We start from the raw sequence: 20,658 nt of genomic DNA, 5'->3' as shown, positions 1-20,658 counted from the left end.
CCCAACACAACCCATCTCCCAATGCACAGAGCCACAGTCTACTACCTAGGACAGCCAAGGACAGGGGATGAAATGCCTATGATCCTACAGTCCCGTGGCATCAACTACCTCACCTTCACTGATACAACCAGAGGAAGACATCTGGCCCAAGCAGAGCTAATAAGATTGCCTCTCTTTGGTATTTGGAATCGGGGCGTTAAAATGCACAGCGACTCAGATGGCACAACTGTAAGGTCACGCAGAGATGGGGCTGGAGTCAGTGGCCTGGCAAGTCCGAGTTATGTGGGAAGCAAGGCTGGGGACTTCCCTGGTGGTCTAGTGGTTAGGACTCTGTGCTCCCAATGCAGGGGACTCGAGTTTGATCCCTGGTCGGGGAACTAAGATCCCGCATGCAGCATGGCGTGGCCAAAAAAAAAAAAAAAAAAAAAAAGTTAGGCCAGGCTGCATCTTTAGAGGTAGGGTAGTGTAGATGCCCAGACTGTGGAAGTAAGCTGCCAGGTTTGATCATGCCTCCCACTTACCTGCTGCAGGATGTGGGGCAAGCTGCTTCACCTTTGCATGACTCAGTTTTCTCATCTGTAAAATGGGGGAACAAACAGTATTTAACTCAACTCGTTGCTGTTATAATGAAATGAGTGAACATCCACCAAGGTCGTAGCGTGGGCACACAGCACACGCTAGCAACTGCCAGCTGCGGTTATTCCAGAGCCGAGAAGACACCCGTAGCTTGAGACCCAAGGATGGAACAGCTTCCCATGACTTTCCACTTACCAGCAGGTCTGCCAGGACTCAGAGCACTTTATTTCAACCACCAAAAGGTTTCCCCTGAAAAGTAAGAGGAGATTTCCTACGGTATTTTACCTAATTAAATTTCACCTCACACTAAAAGACTAAAAGTCTAAAAGTTTAAAAAAAATCCTACGCCACACTGATTTGGAAGTTTTATTCTTTTTATTGCAAATTTCTGATAAAGGAAACTACAGGGAAGCTGATTCTCATTTAAACTTTGGTGATAAGAGGACGTTGGAGCTCGGGGTTCACAACACGTCAGTCACCCAGGGGCCTCTGACGTGTGCGGCCGCCTGCATCCCCTCCCAGAGGTTCTGACTTAGTTGGTCTCGGGGGGGGGGGGGGCAGTCTGGGCGTTGGTAGCTTTTGAACTGCCCAGGTGATTCCAACTTGCAGCCAGGGTGGAGAACCCCTGCCAGAGCTCGTGACGTGGTGGTGGCAGCATCAGAAGTATCACCCACTCACGTCACCCCTTGACCTGAGTCCAGCTGGTGTCCTCTGTCCCCCTCTTCCCAGGTGTGACACGTGCTGATTCTTCCTCCTCGGGGCCCGCAGAGGAGAGAGACGCTGGAGGGGCCGTGGCTCTCGGTGCTGTGGTTTGTGCTGAAACCAGGAGAACTGTACTAAACACGGCTACTCTGTCACAAAAAGAAACTCACTTTCTGATTGCAAAAGAGCATTAACCTTTTTGTTTTTTCATTAAGTGGACATAGTCTTCCTATATAGAGATGCAAAGATTTGTGACAAAATAAGGAAATATATGTTGGGAGACATATTCCTTATATGACTTCTCAGGTCCAAATTAAAAAAAAATTTAGTCAAGCCATTGAGGGTAAACTATTATGTGCTTCAGCAGCATAATTTATATGGGTAAACAGTAATACCCAGTTAGAGATTTCATTTATGATTTATTCTAAAATAGAAAATGCTTTAATTTTCCTGAGTCCTAGGCAAACAAAAAAAAAAGTTTTAAAATTTTTCAAAGTATCCCTGTTTTCCTTTTCCTGGGCACCCTCATAGTTTAGAATGGCATGTGTCTCACTATTAGCTTTTACAGACATAGGTGAACAAATAGCACTGGCGCCAATTTTCAATGACTAATCAAATATAGCGATTGAAAATAAAACACCCATCATCTACGAAGTTGCTCAAAATGAATGTTTCTTAACATTGTTATAAATGCAATATCAATTTGATTCTCTGGCCATACAAAAGTATGAATTTCTATTCCATTACTGATAGTGAATAATTAACATCTTAACAGTGATAAAATTTTTAGAGCATTTAAAAAATACATAGGATCCCATTTTTACATCATAATTCTGATGTATTATCGTGCCTTCTATTTTGTCCACAAAACTTTTATAGGGTACAGTGCACTGACGTGATAAAACCAAGGCACAAGAATATAGTTACAATAAGTGTATATAAACCTTAGCACTCTGTGCCTATTTTGGAAAAATTTAGAGAGGAGATCAAAGAGCCTGAAAAATTTTCACATCCCATTATGATTAATGAACAATTAATTGTGTAATAAACAGGCTATTAACCACCATTCCATTATTGAATATATGGCTATCACTATACAGGTGGTGGATAACTGAAAAAAGTTTTCAATATTAAAACCTGGTATAACTATGTGGTTGATGTAGATAATTGTGCCTTGCATTATCTAGATAATTGTCTTAAGTTTCCATTTTAATTTGTAATCTATATGGCAGTTATCAATTTTTAAATTATTTTCACTGCATAAATGGTAGGATTTTTTCCAAATGTTAAATCCCCTCCTCCTACAAAAGACAGAAGATTTACAAGAAGATACCAATATAAGAAATGCACAGACAACAATAATAAAATCCAAATATGGACTCAAAGGTTGAATTCTAATCTATCAGGACATTCTCTTAATTTAGGGTGAGGAGCAACACGTTCCTGTGATAATTCATTATCTTCTTAATTTAAAAAAATCACCACGACATTTTTCAAGAGTAAAGTCTTGGCTAGAGCATCAGGCATCGAAGGAAAATTGTTAAGTCTTTTCTTATTCATAAAACGAAAGGGATAAAAACCTTTCAAAATCCAGGGAGGGGAGGATATTCCATTGAATTTAGAGAAGTGGAATAAAGTGGTAAAAACTGTATGTAATACTTTTAAAGAGAGTGTTTTCAAGACTCCAGGTAAACATCTAGAACCACGAAAACACATTTCTCGGCACATGCACGCCATGAATAGAACAATCCTGAATGCAGGTACAGCCTGGCTACAGAGGTATCCAGTTCCCGGCCCCGCTGGCAAAACCACCTTTGAGGTCCATGTCCCAGGTCCCTTCACATTGGAGCTTCCGGCTTCTGCATCTGTTGGATTTGTTTCTGTAGCTGGTCCTTGTCCAGCTTCATCTTGGCTTCGAGAACTTGCCTGAGGGATCCTATGCTTTCATAGATGGCTGTAAACCCTTTAAGAAGAGGTAAATTTCATAGGAGTTAATATTAAAAAACAAGCCTGTATCAAATCTACAGCAGATAGTAATAATTGATCTGGGCAAAAGATATCAATAGATACTAAAACTACTGGAATAAAAGTTTGATGGGAAACAGGATAGTACCTAGTTTCAGAGTATCTCCCTACAGATACAAAAGGAAAAAGGAAATGTTACAGTGGAGAAATCTGACAGACACCACTTTAACCAAGAGATCAAAGCTAACTTCACCAACACTGGGAGGAACCAACATCATGTATCCTCGATAAGAAAACCCTGGGAAGGACACATCACTTCTGTGGCATTTCTGTTCAAAATGCACACCCTGAATCTAATTAAAAGGAAGCAAACAGACCCAAACTGTGGGACACTCCACAAAATGCTGGCCTGTGTTCTTTAATGATGACAACATTACTGTGGAACTGATCTAGATTAAAGGAGACTAAATAAAGAAACATGATAACTAAATATGATATGTGATTCTGGATTAGAACCTGGACTGGGGAAGGTTTGCTGTAAAGGAAACAATGGTGAAACTTGAAAATTGAGTATTGAAAAATGTTTCATCAATATTACATTGTACCATAGTTACTTAAGAGAATGTCCTTGTTCTTAGGGTATATACACTGAAATAATATAGGGGTAAAAAGGTATTCTGGCTTCTGCAACTTACTCCCAAAAGATTTAGGAAAAAAAATTATATTCATACACACACTCACACATTAAGCAAATTTCAGAAGTGTTAACAATTGGCGAATCTAAGTGAAAGATGTATAGTTTTTGGACTAGTCTTAACGGTTTTTCTAAATTTGAAATTATTTCAAAATAAAAAGCTAAAAATAGAAAAAATTCCCAATCAAAAGGTAATTTTGTATTATTCTATATTCCTATTGGTTTTTAAAAAATTAATTAATTTATTTATTTTTGGCTGCATTGGGTCTTCGTTGCTGCGCACGGGCTTTCTCTAGTTGCAGTGAGCAGGGGCTACTCTTTGTTGCGGTGCACGGGCTTCTCATTGCGGTGGCTTCTCCTGTTGCAGAGCATGGGCTCTAGGCGCACGGGCTTCAGTTGTTGTGGCTCATGGGCTCAGCAGGTGTGGCTCACGGGCTCTAGAGTGCAGGCTAAGTAGTTGTGGCGCACGGGCTTAGTTGTTCCACGGCATGTGGGATCATCCTGGACCAGGGCTCGAACCCGTGTCCCCTGCATTGGCAGGTGGATTCTTAACCACTGCTCCACCAGGGAAGTCCCCTATTGGTTTTTAAAATAAGTGTCAAAAACATCTTGTCTTCATTAGCATATTTAGAATTTTCTCTCAGAAAATCTTCTTTATGTAACAATCCATGAAAAAGAAGTATAAAAACTACTTATTAAAAATAATTTTGGGCTTCCCTGGTGGCGCAGTGGTTGAGAATCCGCCTGCCAATGCAGGGGACACGGGTTCGAGCCCTGGTCCGGGAAGATCCCACATGCCGCAGAGCGGCTGAGCCCGTGCACCACAACTACTGAGCCTGCGCTCTAGAGCCCGTGAGCCACAACTACTGAAGCCCGTGTGCCACGACTACTGAAGCCCGCGCGCCTAGAGCCTGTGCTCTGCAACAAGAGAAGCCACCACAATGAGAAGCCTGCGCCCCGCAACAAAGAGTAGCCCCCGCTCACTGCAACTAGAGAAAGCCCGCATGCAGCAGCGAAGACCCAATGCAGCCAAAAATTAAATAAATGAATAAATAAATAAATTTATTAAAAAATAATAATAATAATAATAATTTTGTTGGGAATTCCCTTGTGGTCCAGTGGCTAGGACTCGGTACTTTCACTGCCGAGGGCCTGGGTTCAATCCTGGCCAGGGAACTAAAGATCTCGCAAGCCACGTGGTGCAGCCAAAATAATAATAATAATAATAATAATATTGATAATAATAATAATAAATGAGTGAGTTTTAAAAAAAATAATGTCCTTACTGAATGAAAAGATACAACATATTACTAAATAAAAGAGTAGGTTACAAATCAGCATGTATTGCATGAGCCTGTATTTGAAAAAGCATATATATATCCTGTATGTATAGAAAGATAATATACATAAAAAAGACCTCTGGGTAATAGGAGGTTTGTGTGTGTGTGTGTGCTTTATGATTTTCCACTAAGAAGTTTGTTTTTGTAACAAGAAAAAGTAAATATTTTGAATTTTTAAAAGGCTCATATGCATTTCTTATTAGGTACTAAGTATTCACAACCTCAGTGATATGTTGTATAGCTGATAATAAATCCACTCAGCAAATGATGCAAAGTTAACCATCAATAAAATATTCAAATACCATATTCTACTGGCCCAAAAGACCAAGAAAGAAAATTCATTTTTATCTTCACAAGTTCTAAGATTCATAAATTTAATAGCAGCTTCTCCTTAAATAAAATAGTAACCTTGTGGTGGTTACAACAAAATTATTCTTGGGATAACTAACTACTTTTATTTCCATGTGGCCAAAATAGAACAATTCCATGAAGAAAATTCACAGAACCAGAAAACTGGAAGGAACCAGGAGATAATTTAGTCCCCCTTCCCACACTACCCGACTGTCTTCTCTTTCCTGACCATGGTCAACAAGTCTTCACTTAAATACTTTCAGTAAAGAGCTCTCAGGCTCACAAAGCACCTGTGTCTTTCTAGGACCGTTAACTGTAGATACTTCTGCTTCACACTGAGTTAAAATCTGTCTTCAGGTAACTTCCAGTTATTGGTCCCAGTTCTGTATTCCTGAGTTCAGAGGATAAATCTAATCCTTCCTTTATCTGGCAGCACTTCAGAACTTAAAATCATCTCTTAACACTGTCTTCTAAACAAGTGTGGAGGAATGGGCCCTGTGGACTTTTGAGCAGAGGAAAATCATTCATTGCCATGGTGGGATACTGCCAACGGTATAAAATAAGCCTTCAAAGGCCCCTCAAAGACATATGCTTTATATATATACATATAAAATGCTTTTAACAGAGAAGAAAACAATGCATTTTAGTTTGAATAGTATTTAATCTTAATTCTCTTTAATTTTGTTAAGATTTCATTTTGTCTTATTCCCTATATATTCTCTAGTTCTTTGTTGCTAGATTATATAATGGATCAAATAAGCATTGGAGACAAATTTAGTAAATATAGAATAAAGAAAGTATTTAAGCCTAAAAATAAAAGATATACGCTTATTTCTGAGGCATATTGACCTCGGATTTGATCAGAAAAGAATCTGCAGATGGCACTAAAGAAAATGTATATCAGTTGCAAGCTAAGCGATTTTAGGTTTGTTTGCCTGTCTCTCGAGGTCTATCTTCATGTCCTTGGCAATGAAGCAACGTTTTCATTCAATATACCACAGCTACTTAGAAAATCACCTAAGGACACTTCATCAGCCAGGTTTGTGGTAGTTGTAGGGTAATACTAATTCATCGGCTTTTAGATCAAATAGAAAATGACTCAGAGAACTGTTTTCTTTTTGGCCTACCCGCATCAACTTCTGCTTTCATTTCCTTCATGTCCTCGGTCATCTGAAACTCAAGCTTGCTGATTCGCCCATGCACCTTCTCCTCTTCTTGTTTTGTCCTCTGTACCTCCATATTCTTCTTTTGACTCTCTTCTATTTTGTCCAGTCTGGCTGACATCTGGCTGAGCTTCTTCTCCACGTCTCTTTCACTGGCTCCCTGAGATCCATGATAAGAATGGCACTTGATTACTCCAAAGAGTCTGATGCATTCACATCAGTCATAATACCATTTAAGAACAATCTGCAGGGAACAGAATTGCAAAGGTTGCTTGTTGATCACCCCAATATCCATTCTCCCCTTCTTCCATAACAGATCACTGATTTTCAGCTGGCTATAAGGTCACCCAGAGTAAAGACTACCTTTTCTATTGTCTCCTGAGTTTGCTGTGGCCATATGATTAAGTTCTGGCTAATGAGATATAAGTACAAACATATGTGGCAACTTCCAGGAAAAGTTAAAAAATAGCTGAGGCATATCCTTGCCTCTTCTTTCTTTCTTCTGTTCTTGGAATTAAGACGTAATGGCTGGAGCTCTAGCAGCCATTTTGAACTATGAGTACAAGGGTCACTCTCTAGGACTGGCAGAGAGTTAAACCAGAAAGATCATGGGTCACTGAGGACTGACAAGCTACCATTTTAGCCCTGTGATCCCTACACCCAGACTTCTTTTATGTGAAAGATAGATAAGCTTCTATCATATTAAAGTCACCATTATCCTGGAGTTTATTGTTAGTTATTAAGCCTATCTAGATGTAAAAATAGTACTCCAAAGACCTAGAAGCCTACAAATGTATTATTATGAATCTAAGTAAATCAGGAGATCTGATAAAAATATGGAAACATGTAAAGAAATATTTGAAACAGTATTTTTCCTTTCCTCTCCACTATGCTTGGTTCTTATGAGAATCTGGGTCTGCAGGCAAGCTTTAGAGGCCAAGACTACAAACATCAAGCTGTAAGTGGGCTACAGCATAACAAAACTCTCTTGATGTGTTCAGTGCACAGTCTGCAATTCAACAGCTCAGCATCAAGAGAGAGCAGAGCCAGAGATGCAATCTACACCAGTCACGTATGCTCCATCAAAGTCCAAGGGGAGGAAGCAGTGAAAGAAAAGAGAAGGGAGAGGGAGATGGTCAGGCTAGATAACCAAACCAAAAAACAACTGCTTGCCAAGTACTGATATTGAATACTATATATGCAAGGCTTTCTTGATATGATTTTTGAGTAGTTCTGCAAACCTTAGTTCTGCAGGAGAGTGGGGTAAAATGAGAAGGAACATGGAAAAGAAAACTGGACTCTGTTTAGATCTTGCACTGTGACACCTCATACTGGGTTTATAGTTTGATGGAGGGGCCTGGAGGGAGAAATCTAGTCAACGCTGTTTCTACCAGATCACGGAATTAAAACAAACTAAGATGAAGTATGTAATTGTAAATGCAGCTGGACAATTTGGTTCATTAAGGTCTTGATTTCGCTTCATCTTAGCTGAAAGTACTGAAAATTTCTACTTAGTCTTTGTTAACCAAAACAAGTCAAAGTGCTCTGTCTCTTTATAACAAACACAAAGAATCAATATGAACCACGGAAAGAGATTCTAAGGCAAGAAACAACTGTAACAGCTTAATGTGGTGCTAAATAAATGAATGATAAGTTACGAGGTGTTTTTCAAACATTGCAGGTCCCACCGAATAACTTTACTATGTTTACTATTTACTATGGCTGAACATCAACACCTACACTGTTTTCCTTAACAACCAAGGAAAGCTGATCGATTTTCTGTAAAAGTTCTTTTTCCATCCGTTCTTGTTCCTGTTGCAACCAATTCCGTGCAGATAAAATCTGGTTACTGAGTTCCTCAATTGTCCCTTTAAATCTAAAATAAGAAAGTTAGCAAGTTAGTCATAAAACAGTTTTAATATGACATCAAAGAGTCTCAGTCTCTGACTATCAAATCTCTCAGAAATATATCAGCATTAAATTCAGCTCACTCAGAATTACATGCTTACCTTTTCCTTAGAATTGCAGTTAGCGCTACATTGGGAAGGGAGGAGAGAAGGAAGATATAACAGAAAAGCACCTAATAATACTCCCAACCGTGCAGAGCTGACAGTGTGGACACCAAGGTGTCACACAGTGACAGAGAGCCACGCCACGTACTAATCTTTGCAGTTCAGAGGGTCCAGGGTGCTCTTGGCTCAAAGGACACAGTAGCCTGGCTCCCCTCCAGGCTCCCCTCTTGCCCTGGACTCTTCCTCCTTCTCCCTCTTATCTCCCAGGACTGAAGCCTGGCTCCCTTTCTCTCTAATGTTCTCCAAATTGCTCTTGCCTCATACAGATATTTCTTAATTTAAACCAAACAGAAAATTAAAAAAAAAACAAACCCCAACTTCTATTCCTATACAACTCTCCCTTTCCACATACCTTAAAATAACACCCCACACTTGCTGCCTCCCCTTTTAGTTTTATTATGAAAGTAATAAAAGTACACAAGAATATATGTGACTTAATAATGATAATAAAATGGACACCCCCTGTGGTAGAGGCCCCCAGCTCTCTGCAGTATCTGTTCTCCTCTTCTTCTCTATTAAGAAAGCCTCAAATGTGAACTGGATCCATGGCTACCTAGTCAAAACTACACTTCTCAGCCTCCCTGGCAGCTACGTGTGGCCATATGGCTAAGCCAGGCAATGGGACACGTGCGGAAGTGATAAGTAAACTTCCTGGTCATATCATCAAAAACAAAGCTTCTCAGCCTTACCTGGGCAGGAAGCCAAGCCAGCAGTCCTGCCCAACTGTGGAGCCCCACCTAACCTGGGAGACTGACCATGGAGCACAGCAGCTTTACTGAATTCATTTATTCTAACAGTTCTTTGATGGAGTCCTTAGAGTTTTCTCTAGAAGATCATATCATCTGCAAGCAGGGATAACTTTGCTTCTTTTTTTCTGATTTGAATGCCTTTCATTTCTTTTTCTTGCCTAATTGCTCTGGCCAGGAGTTCCAGCACTACGTTGAACAGAATTGGTGAGAGTGGGCATCCTTGTCTTGTTTCTGATCTTAGAGGAAAAGCTTTCAAAATTTCATCGCTGAGTATTAGATTAGCTGTGGGCTTGTCATGTGTGGACTTTATTATGTCGAGATACATTCTTTCTATACCCAAATTGTTGAGAGTCTTTATTATGATGTTGAATTTTGTCAAATGCTTTTTCTGCATCTATTGAGATGATCGTATGATTTTTACCCTTCATTCTGTTAACGTGATGTATCACACTGATTGATTTGTGTACATTGAAACATCCTTGCATCCCAGGGATAAATCCCAGTTGATCATGGTGTATGATTCTTTTAATGTGCTGTTGAATTGGTTTCTTAGCATTTTGAGATTTTTGCATCTATGTTCATCAGGGATATTGGCCAGTAATTTTCTTTTCTTGTAATGTCTGTCTGGTTTTGGTATCAGGGTAATGCTGGTCTCGTAAAACGAGTTTGGAAGGGTTCTCTCCCACTTTTTGGAAGAGTTTGAGGATGACTGGCATTAATTCTTCTTTAACTGTTTGTTAGAATTCACTCATGAAGCTCTCTGGTCCTGGACTTTTCTTTGTTGAGAGGTTTTTGATTACTGATTTAATCTCCTTTCTCATCATTGGTCTGTTCAGATTTTCTATTTCGTCATGATTCAGTCTTAGTAGGTTGTTTCAGGAATTTATTCATGTCTTCTAAGTTATCCAGTTTGTTGGTATATGATTGTGCATAGTAGTCTCTTATGATCCTCTGTATTTCTGTGTTATCAGTTATAGTATCTCCTCTTTCATTTATAATTTTATTTATTTGAGTCCTCTTTCTTTTTGTCTGGGTTAGTCTAGCTAAAGTTTTGTCTATTTGGCTTATCAATCAGTTTTATTGATTTTTCCCCCAATTGTTTTTCTGTTATTTCCTATTCTCTATTTCATTTATTTCTGGCCTAATCTTTATCATTTCCTTCCTTCTGCTATCTTTGGGCTTAGTTTATTCTTCTTTTTCTAATTCCTTGAGGTATAAAGGTAGGTTGTTTATTCAAGGTCTTTCTTTTTTCTTCATGTAAGCGTTTATCACTGTAAGCTTTCCTCATAGAACTGCCTTTGTGGCATCCCATAAGTTTTGGTATGCTGTGTTTCCATTTTCATTTGTTTCAAGATTTTTCGAATTTCCCTTTTGATCTTCTTTGACCCACTGGTTGTTCAGGGGTGTGTTGTTTAATTTCCACATATTTGTGAATTTTCCAAATTTTTTCTTGTCTTTAATTTTTAGTTTCATACCATTTTGGTTTGAAAAGGTACTTAACATGATTTCACTCTTCTTTAATTTGTTAAGACTTGTTTTGTCACCTAACATATGATCTATCCTGAGAATGTTCTGTGCACACTTAAGGAGAATGTATATTCTGCAGCTGTTGGACGGAATGCTCTACATACGTCTGTTAGGTCTCTAGTTGGGCAGGGCTGAGGTGTGAGTGGTGGGGGACTGCTGGCTGGGCTCTACGGTCAGGTGATCCTACTGGCTGGGCTCCCAGGGTAGGCAGGGCTGCTGGCTGGGTCACACAGTCAAATGGAGCCACCAGCTGGACTCTGCAGGTCCCTCTGGTCCGGTGGGGTCACTGTGTTCCCTAGCATGGTGCTGGTGCTGGTTGGACTCCATGATGGGGCCTGAGGCTCCACAACTGGGCAGGCTGCTGGTTGTGCACCCCTGATGAGTAAGGTCACTGGCCGGGATCCCTGGTCAGGCAGGGCCACCAGCTGTACCCTGCAGTCAGGTGGAGCTGCAGGCTGTGCTCTGTGGTTGAGGGGGCTTGCTCTCTGGACTCCCTAGTCAGGTAAGGTCACTGGGTATGTTCTGCTTTTAGGAGGGGTTGTTGGTTGGTTTCCTTGCTTGGGCAAAGCCAAAGGCTCTGCTCGGCAATCAAGTGGGGCCATAGGCTGGACTCCAAGGCCACCTGGGTCACTGTTCAGGCTCCCTGGTCAGGTGAGGCAAGAAGTTACATTTTATTTTCAATGATCATATTTTCTAGAAGCTCAATTCGACTGTTTGTCAATTCTGTTGGGTTTTTTTCTGGCCACATCACGTCACTTGTGGGGTTTTAGTTCCCCAACCAGGGATCGAACCCAGGCCCTCAGCAGTGACAGCACAGAGCCCTAACCACTGGACTGCCAGGGAATTCCCCTGACTGTTCATTTTTGGTAAGCTCTTATTCCTTAGTTGTACCTTCAAAACGTGTATGTGTGTGAATACCCACACATACACATACATACATACATATACACACACACATCACTTTATCCAAGAATTCCTATATATGCAGTATTTAGAAGTCTGATTCTGCTTATTGTTGTTTCTTCTCACTCTATTACTTATGTGATGTTTTTTCCTTGTGTTGGCCTACAATTTCTGATGTGGACCATTTTTAAAGTCTTTACTGAATTTGACAATATTGCTTCTGTTTTATGTTTTGATTTTTTGGCTGCGAGGCATGTGGGATCTTAGCTCCCCTGGCCTACAACTTCTGACTGTACATTCATGTTCCTTAGAATTTCATGTCTGTGGGAAGACTTGAAGACTGAGTATTTGCATTTGCTTCTGCCAGGCACCTCGGGCCACTACCAAATCAAGATCATTCTAAGATAAATTACTTATTCTGGTTTCTTCAAGGTGCTTGGGTAATGTGAATTCTAACTCTAAATCCACATAAAGGTTGTACTGTGGTCCTGAATTTTCAAGGAATACCTTTTACCCTTCTACCCAGAATCAAGATTTCGACAGGAAAGTTTCCTTATGATGTCTCTGTGGAATATTTTTTTTCTCTCCTAGTTCTTCCAACCAGGGTTTTACCTTTTGGGTCTCTAATCTGTCCTTCTACCTCACACAGGCCCCAGGCTTGGTCCCCTTACCTCTGTGAACAGCCTTTGTGTCTAGACTTCTGGACTTTAAATTGTAGGAAGAAAAATAAAGATGTTCATGACTGCTGACTAATAATATCTACTAAGGAAGAAAATATACTAAGATGTTTATTTTCTTCCTGTGCGATGGAAGGAAGGGGATGGGAGATCTTTCTGTACTTGGCAAGATTGCAGAATCTATGAGAAAGAGTGCCATAACTCAATAATGATATAAATACAGATAATTAGAGGAAAGGAAACATGGTTTTCATAAGAGAATTCCTGTTAAATCAGCAATAACCCTAAAATGGCATTAAGCATGGAGAGAATGAGATACAAGAACCAGGAGAATAATAAATTTAAAACTTCCACAAGCCTCTAACAAAGTTCCATACTGAAGTTGTCTCTAAAAAAATATAATAAGTCAAATACACACACAAACACACACATACACATATATGGCCACTACTGGCTCTGCTTTGGCAGGAAAATGCCAAGCTCATGAAGATTCATGACAGGGAAAAGTGTATGGTTCTGTGATTGAACAGATGAGCAGCAGATGAGTTTCACTGGGGGCAAGTCCAGTTTAAAGTGTCACTAAAACACAATGCAAAGTATAGCACATTAGAGGGTCCTAACTAGACAGCTCAGCAGCCCCTAGGTGCAGACCTCTCTCACCCAGACGCCTGCAACAATGCCCCCCCCAGCCGACGTCCCCATCTCTGCTTCAGCCCTTGTGATCCATCTTCCAACTGCAATCAAGGCCATTTTAAAAAAATAGCATATACATCTGACTGCATCACCCTATCTGCTTAAAATCCTCCAACGGCTCCTTATTGCTCCAGGGAAAGAAACAAGATGTCCTGAACACGGTCTACAGGGCCCTGCATGCTGGCCCACCTCCTCTCCAGCCTCACTCCCCACCAGCATGCTCTGTTCAGCCCCCTCTGCACCCTGCAGTTTCCTCCATGTCACATTCCTCCCGCGACGGGCTATTCCATCTCCTGTGTCTTCACCTCACTCTTTTCCTCGTGAATGCCATTCGTGCTTCAGCTCTCACTCCCAACATCGCCCCCTCCGGAAGGTCCCACAGCCAGGCTTCTGTTACGCATTCTCACAGCACCACCGTATTAGCTTCCCACGGCTACTGTGACACGTCACCACACACTTGGTGGCTTAAAACAACACAGTCATTCTCTTTTGGTTCTGAAGGCCAGAAGTCTGAAATCAGTTTTCACTGGAGCAGAGGTGGTCCCTTCCGGAGGCTCTGAGGGGAGAATAGTTTCCTCGCCTTTTTAAGCCCCTAGTGGCCGCCTGTCTTCCATGGCTCACGGCCCCCTCCCCCATCTTCATAGCACATCACACTCCAATCTCCGCTTCTGTTGTCACATGGCCTTCTCTCCTGATTCTGACCCTCCTGCCTCCCTCTTACAGGGACTCTAGGGACTATTACATCGGGTTTACATAGATAACACTGTATCATCTACTCATCTTAAGATCTTTAATCACATTTGCAAAGTCCCTGTTTGCCATATAATATGCACAGGGATTAGGACGTGGCGATATTTGGAGGAACCATTATTCAGCGTACCGCAACCACGTATCTTTCATTCAAAGCACTTATCACCATTAGTGATAATATAGCATGCACCATATTTAGTGTGCTCTATTTAGGTCATTATTCGATTAATACTCATCAGCTCCCTAGACTATCAACTCCACAAGGATAAGAACAGAGCCTGTTTTCCTTCATCACTGGATCCTCAGCACCTAGGCCAGATTCAAGAAATATTTGTTGGATAAACAGACGGGTTATTACCCAATCACTAAAAACAATAATTAGGAAGGTAAAGTGGCAACAGGCTACAAGGAAATTTTCCTGTGAACTTCCATTATGGTTTTCACTTTGTGCAATAAATAAAAACCAAAAGGGAAAAAATTATGGTATTGAGTAAGCTCATGAAGAACTTCAACCAAAACAGATGTTTCTAAGTTGATTACTCACTTAGTATCCAAAAGCTGAAGCTGGTGGTTACTATCTCTGTGGGACATCTTCAGTTTGGTGCTTTGCTCGGATATCGACAAGTCCACTCTGTTCAAAAGCTGAGAAATCTGGAAAAGAAACTTCGCTTGTAAATGTCATATCAAACCTTTTCAGAGGTAATTTCAGAAAACATTAGTGAGCTGTATTCTAGTCAATGGCATTAAATTCAATCTAATTTCATAAATGCATTTAGGAGTCCACCTCAGCTCTCCACTAGCATTTTCTTTTATACACACCCATCAAAAATCAAGACCAGAGGAGTTCCCTGGTGGCCTAGTGGTTAGGATTCTGGGCTTTCGCTGCCGTGGCCCAGGTTCATTCTCTGGTCAGGGAACTGAAATCCCACAAGCTGCGTGGCACAGCCAAAAAAAAATCAGACCAGTAGCACTGCCAAAATATTAATCATGCACTGAGCAGTTAACTACAGGTCTCTGATGAGCAAGCCTAGCTTCTGCCCAGGAGCACTACTTCCCCCTGCTGGCATAAAATGTAAGTCATTTTTACCTTGGAATTTCTACCATCAGTGTGGTTGCTAATCACAGAATGGAATTCTTATCACTTACAAATTCCATCAAGGTCCCAGATTTACCTCCGTATCAAGTTACCAGAATATATAATTTTTAAACTATAACCCCTCTTACTCCTTTCTCCCACTACCTATCCATTTCCCTTGTCTTTTTACTAAAATGTATTGAATAATATAAAACTAGCCCTTTATGAAATGCCTTTATGCAAAAATTCTGATGGTCAATGTTCCATAATTCGATATTCACAGAATAAGTATTTATCAGATCCGAAACAAAGAAAAATTATGTCTCTTTTTATGGATTTCTATACGTTTTTTACTCGGTTTGGCTACTAGAAAGCTTAGTATTTCCTTAGCATCTCTTTTCTGATCTAATAATTCTGTCCTCGCATTTCTTTAGAGAAAATTATTGGACTTATTTCATTTTATTCTTTTTTTTTCAAGGTTTTATAATAACTATTTTTTACATAAGTAGCTTTAGATCCTTATCAGAGGTAGCTAGCACACAAGTATGTTTAACCCAATAAATTGACTAGATACCCCATTTTATTGACCAGTCTCTCTTTATTTTTATTTTTTTAAATTTATTTATTTATTTATTTTTGGCTGTGTTGGGTCTTCGTTTCTGTGCGAGGGCTTTCTCTAGTTGCGGCGAGCGGGGGCCACTCTTCATCGCGGTGCGCGGGCCTCTCACTATCGCAGCCTCTCTTGTTGCGGAGCACAGGCTCCAGACGCGCAGGCTCAGTAGTTGTGGCACACGGGCTTAGTTGCTCCGCGGCATGTGGGATCTTCCCAGACCAGGGCTTGAACCCATGTCCCCTGCATTGGCAGGCAGATTCTCAACCACTGCACCACTAGGGAAGCCCGACCAGTCTCTCTTTAAATGAAGAATAGCAAGTAAGGCAGACACTGTAGGGAAAGTCCTAGAAGATAGGCCCCATTATGGCAAAGGGGAACTTCTAAGAAGCCAAAAAACAAACTGTGAAATGCCAAGAGTTTTGCTTTGAGAAATTAATCTGTGAATTGCAAGGTGGAATACTCTGAAATTTATTAGCCAGTCTACTCTCTAGCTTCGTTTTAATCTTTTCCCACATACAAACTATGTGATGAGGTAGTCCATAAGACTCATGAATAAAGTATCTATTTCCTGAACCCCAACTGGGACGAGTGCCCTGTAAAACAATGCTTTGATCACTTACCTGTGTAAGAGGTAGTTTTGGAGATATAATTTAGAATTTTTGGAACATGTTAATTGTTTGAAGAACAAGGGGAAAGAATCTTTAAAATTAGGATTGTACTGAAAAATCTTGGCATTTTGGTCGCATACTTACAAAGGGCCACTCCAGTGAAACAGAAGGAGGAAGAAGAAAAGGGATGCTTTTACCATGCTTGTGCTGGGTGCCCTACCTAGTTTCTCAGGCAGGAAATAATCAACACCATGTTATTCTTCAATAAGAACAAATACTCACTTTCAAAAAGGTACCTGAAACAGGTCATACCTGTCCCTCTGCATCTTTGATTTTCGTTTCCAAGATCAGCTTGGCAGCTTGCTGCTCTTTGTTCAAGTGCTGGAGCCCCTCATAGGTCGTTTTGTGCTCAGCAGAGAGTCTGGCTATGCTGGCGTCACATCTATCCGGGCAGACGACAAAGATAATTCTTATCAAAGTCTTCAAACACGCACTAAAGCTTCCTTACACACTATAAAGTGCATGACCCCACTCGAAGAAACTGCACTATGGATCATGCCTTTTAACAGAGTTTTGAATGAATTCGGAGAGCTGCTCTCATTATGGTTTTTAAGCTAAACCACAGGGATGTTGCTTAATAAGACTAGAGGTGTAACCATCAAAGCAACAAAGTCTTTACAATGCTCACGAGTACAAAACTGAACATGCAGTGAGAGCCCAATTACAAAAAAGCTTACACAGTGAGCCGGATGTGGTCTGTCGCTCTGTAGTACCACCTCCACCCTCTCAGGTTGGGGGCCTCTTTGGATTTTGGAGGCAACTTCTACCACGTTTGAAAGTACTATTCCTAACCTTCTACCAAAGCACCTGTAAGGCTGTATGCTTTGAGTGTGGTCCAGAGCAGAATGCTCTACAGCTGGTCCCAGCTGCTCTGCCCTTGAGCCTTACAACTTGGCAGTTCCAAAGGTGCCCAAAGTATCTGTGGCAGATAAGCTGGGTTATGAAGCCTCTGTCAAACCCTAACAGCAGAGTCACAGAATGACCCCCTAGGAATTGAGAGCAAAGTCATGTCCTGTTCCAGCACAATCATTCCTGCTTTGAGAAGGAGCAGCCAGCTTGCTACTGGGCTCCAGTAGAGACTGCATGCCTAAGCAGGGGTCACTGAGTGACCATGCAATCTGGGCAGCCCATCATGAACACCAAGCCATAGAGGTGGGCATATGGGCAGCACTCCGTCTTGGAGGGAAAGGGATATGTAGACGTCAGGCTTAACAGTCCTAAAGGCATAAGGAAATCACAGGAGCCCCGACTCCTGTGGCCTCTACTCTTACTACTGCCACTTTCCTTCAACTCACATGTATGGCCTGGGATCAGATGAGCTTAAAATACAAATGTTTAAAGTACTCAACAATCAAAGATAGATTAACATCCATCAAGAGAACTCTAAACTATTTTTAAAAAGCAGAGATGAAGAAAGAACAAGTGGTTAAGAGAAAAAAATGAGAAATCCTAGAAATAAGCTAAACAGTTTTCTTAATAGAGCTGACAAACATGACTGGACATGATTGAAGATAAAATCAGTGAATTAGAAGATAGTAGCAAGGAGCTCTCTCAGAATGCAGCAAAGACAGACAGAGATTCAAAACATGAAAAAATAGTTAAGAAAGATGGAGGACAAATCAAAACATGAAAAAATAGTTAAGAAAGATGGAGGACAAGTAAGTCAAAGGGAGGTTGAGAAGTCCCAAAAGAAAAAATGGAGAGAATGGCAAAAAAGCAATATTTGAGGTGTGAGTGCTGACAACTTTCTAAGACTGAAAAAAGACATGTGTTTTAAAGTATTCAATGAATACAAAGTAGCGTAAGTAAAAATAAACAGAACATGGTGAAATTCAGATAACCCATGATAAAGATAAAAATTTTAAAAGCTACCGGAGACTAAAGACAAAATGACTTTTTTGACTGACTAAGACTGACAGCACACAATTGATATCAGAAGACAGTAGATATCAGAAGACAATAAATATCGTTAAGATGTTGGAGAAACAGCTTCTAAGGATTGAGTGGAAACAACCTATCATGCAAGAATAAGTACAAAATAAAGACAGTTTTAGACATACAAAGATTAAGACATGTATCACCCACACAGCCATACTGAAAAAGTCATTAAATAATATACTTCAGTAAGAAGAAAAGAACACCCAGAGAGAAGGAGTAGGATGTAAGAAACAACAGTGAGCAAACTGAGAAAATTTTTGGAAAATTTATTGTTTTGTAGACTCTGAAGAAAGTAAGCTACCAGTTCAATTATTCCAAACTTCTTGAGTCCTTACTTGGTACTGAATCACATTTTCTCTAAGTTGAACAACTTGTTTAGCTTAATCATTTGGCTAAAATGCTATAGTCCTTTTTGGAAGTAACAGGAGAAAAAAAAAGTATTAGGATGAAAAAATGTTTAATATTGACTAAAATATTTTTTAATATTTTAAAACACAATCTGACAAACTGCATATATGCACTTTCTAAATTTCAATGTTCATAATAAAATAGACACAAGGCAACAATTATGTCACTCTCCTTCTATACTGGAAATCTTTTTTAATGTTTAATGCTCAAGGCTGGCATTTGTACAATCATGCTATAACGCACACTGTAGGTGGAAAAGTATGTTTTATAAGCTCTCTTGAGGGCAACTTGGCAGTATATACCCCAAATCTTGAAACACGAATATATTTCTATGTGCCTTTCAATCTAGGTATTAACCCCAAAGAAACAAAAGTGTGAGCAAAGAAAAATCAAACTAATTAAATTCTGTATAAATTCCTTAAACAATTTCCTGTTTTAGGATAAAACAAAAATCCTTTAAAACGCTCAGAGAGAGTTGGTCCCAACCCACTTACCTCCCTGCATCATCTCCTATATTCTGTCCCCTTTTTTCCTCTGCCCTCAGCCACACTGATTACACTTCGGGGCTTTGAACTTATGTCACTCCTTCCCACTTCAAGGCCTTGACGCAGGCTGTTCTCTCCGTCTGCAGTGTTCTTCACTGACCTTTTCACCTGCTTAGTTACTATTCATCCCTCAAGCTAAGCACACAAGTCACTTCCTTATGGAAGCCTTCCTGGAGCCCACAGAGTAGACCGGGTACAGCAAGTACACACTTTCAGGATGCCCCGTATTTCTCTTTTACTGAACTTCTTATAATAAACATTTATTATTATCACTATTACTATTATTATGATTATCATTGATCTCTTAATCCTTGTTTCATGGCACGTTCTCATCATTAGTCCACGCGTGGCTCACTTCATTCAGTTAATTATTTTTTAATAACCGCTCCTATTCTGCATCCTGCCGTCATTCCCTTGTTCTCCTTTTAAGACTGTATTGCACACATATGCATGTGTGTGTATATATACATACATGTATATAGTTCTTGAAAGCACGGTATGCGTGCGTTAGTTGAATTCAACTTTTACAAAAGCCATTATGTCATATGTAATACTCTGATACTTATTGTTTTCACTTATTGCTAAGATTCAACCATATTGTTATTGCCACTGTAGTTGTTCATTTTAACTACAGACAAACGTTCTACTGTTTCTTACAATTTATTTGTCCATACTCCCACTGATGGGCACTTTGGGTTATTTTGGGATTTTGCTATTGTGAACAACGCTGCTATGAACATGCCCTCCTGTGGTACAAGCACAACCGTGTACGTCAGGCAGAAATTAATGGATCACAGGCTATGGTGTATGTTCAACACTGGGAGGTAATATCAGACCCCACTAATTTATCCTCCTACTAGCAATGGGTGAGAGATCCTAGGCACCTACACCCTCTCTAATGCTTGGCATTTTCAGATATTTCAGATGCCAATCAACTGGGTGTAAAAAAGCATATATTGCCATGTTTTAAAATTTTCATTTCAACAGTAACCAATGATGTTGAATCTCTTCACAGGTTTATTGGCCATATGTGTTTCTTCTTTGGTAAGATGTCAGCTCATGTCTCTTACCCACTGTTATATTGGGTTGTTTGCATTATTCTTATTAACTTGTATGAGGTCTTTATATATTCTTGACACTAACCTTTTACCATCCAATATCTTCCTCAATTTGTAACTTCTTATTCTCTTCTTTAAGAATGATGAGCAACATTTTAAATTTTAAAATAATCAAATCTATCACTGCCTTT

At 40.1% G+C, this 20,658-nt stretch overlaps 1 protein-coding gene across 7 annotated transcripts in view; it reads right to left on the bottom strand.

Moving 5' to 3' along the window:
- Positions 1-942: 942 nt before the first annotated feature.
- Positions 943-20,658, bottom strand: part of FAM81A (family with sequence similarity 81 member A) — a 121,653-nt gene continuing 101,937 nt past the window's right edge. For 6 of the 7 annotated variants that reach the window (XM_068552669.1, XM_068552707.1, XM_068552651.1 and 3 more), the window contains exons 5-9: positions 16,771-16,900; positions 14,707-14,813; positions 8,532-8,667; positions 6,756-6,951; positions 943-3,241 (exon numbers count right to left, since the gene is read on the bottom strand). In XM_068552669.1, the coding sequence (XP_068408770.1) occupies positions 3,117-3,241; positions 6,756-6,951; positions 8,532-8,667; positions 14,707-14,813; positions 16,771-16,900 (694 nt within the window). In that variant the 3' untranslated portion in view covers positions 943-3,116. The remainder of the gene's footprint in view (positions 3,242-6,755; positions 6,952-8,531; positions 8,668-14,706; positions 14,814-16,770; positions 16,901-20,658) is intronic. The other variant, XM_068552680.1, reaches the window with a different exon arrangement.

The sequence above is a fragment of the Eschrichtius robustus genome, chromosome 1 (assembly GCF_028021215.1).
Source record: "Eschrichtius robustus isolate mEscRob2 chromosome 1, mEscRob2.pri, whole genome shotgun sequence".
NCBI lineage: Eukaryota > Metazoa > Chordata > Mammalia > Artiodactyla > Eschrichtiidae > Eschrichtius > Eschrichtius robustus.
The sequence above is the reverse complement of the archived record's forward strand: the minus strand, read 5'-3'. Positions and strand labels throughout refer to the sequence as shown.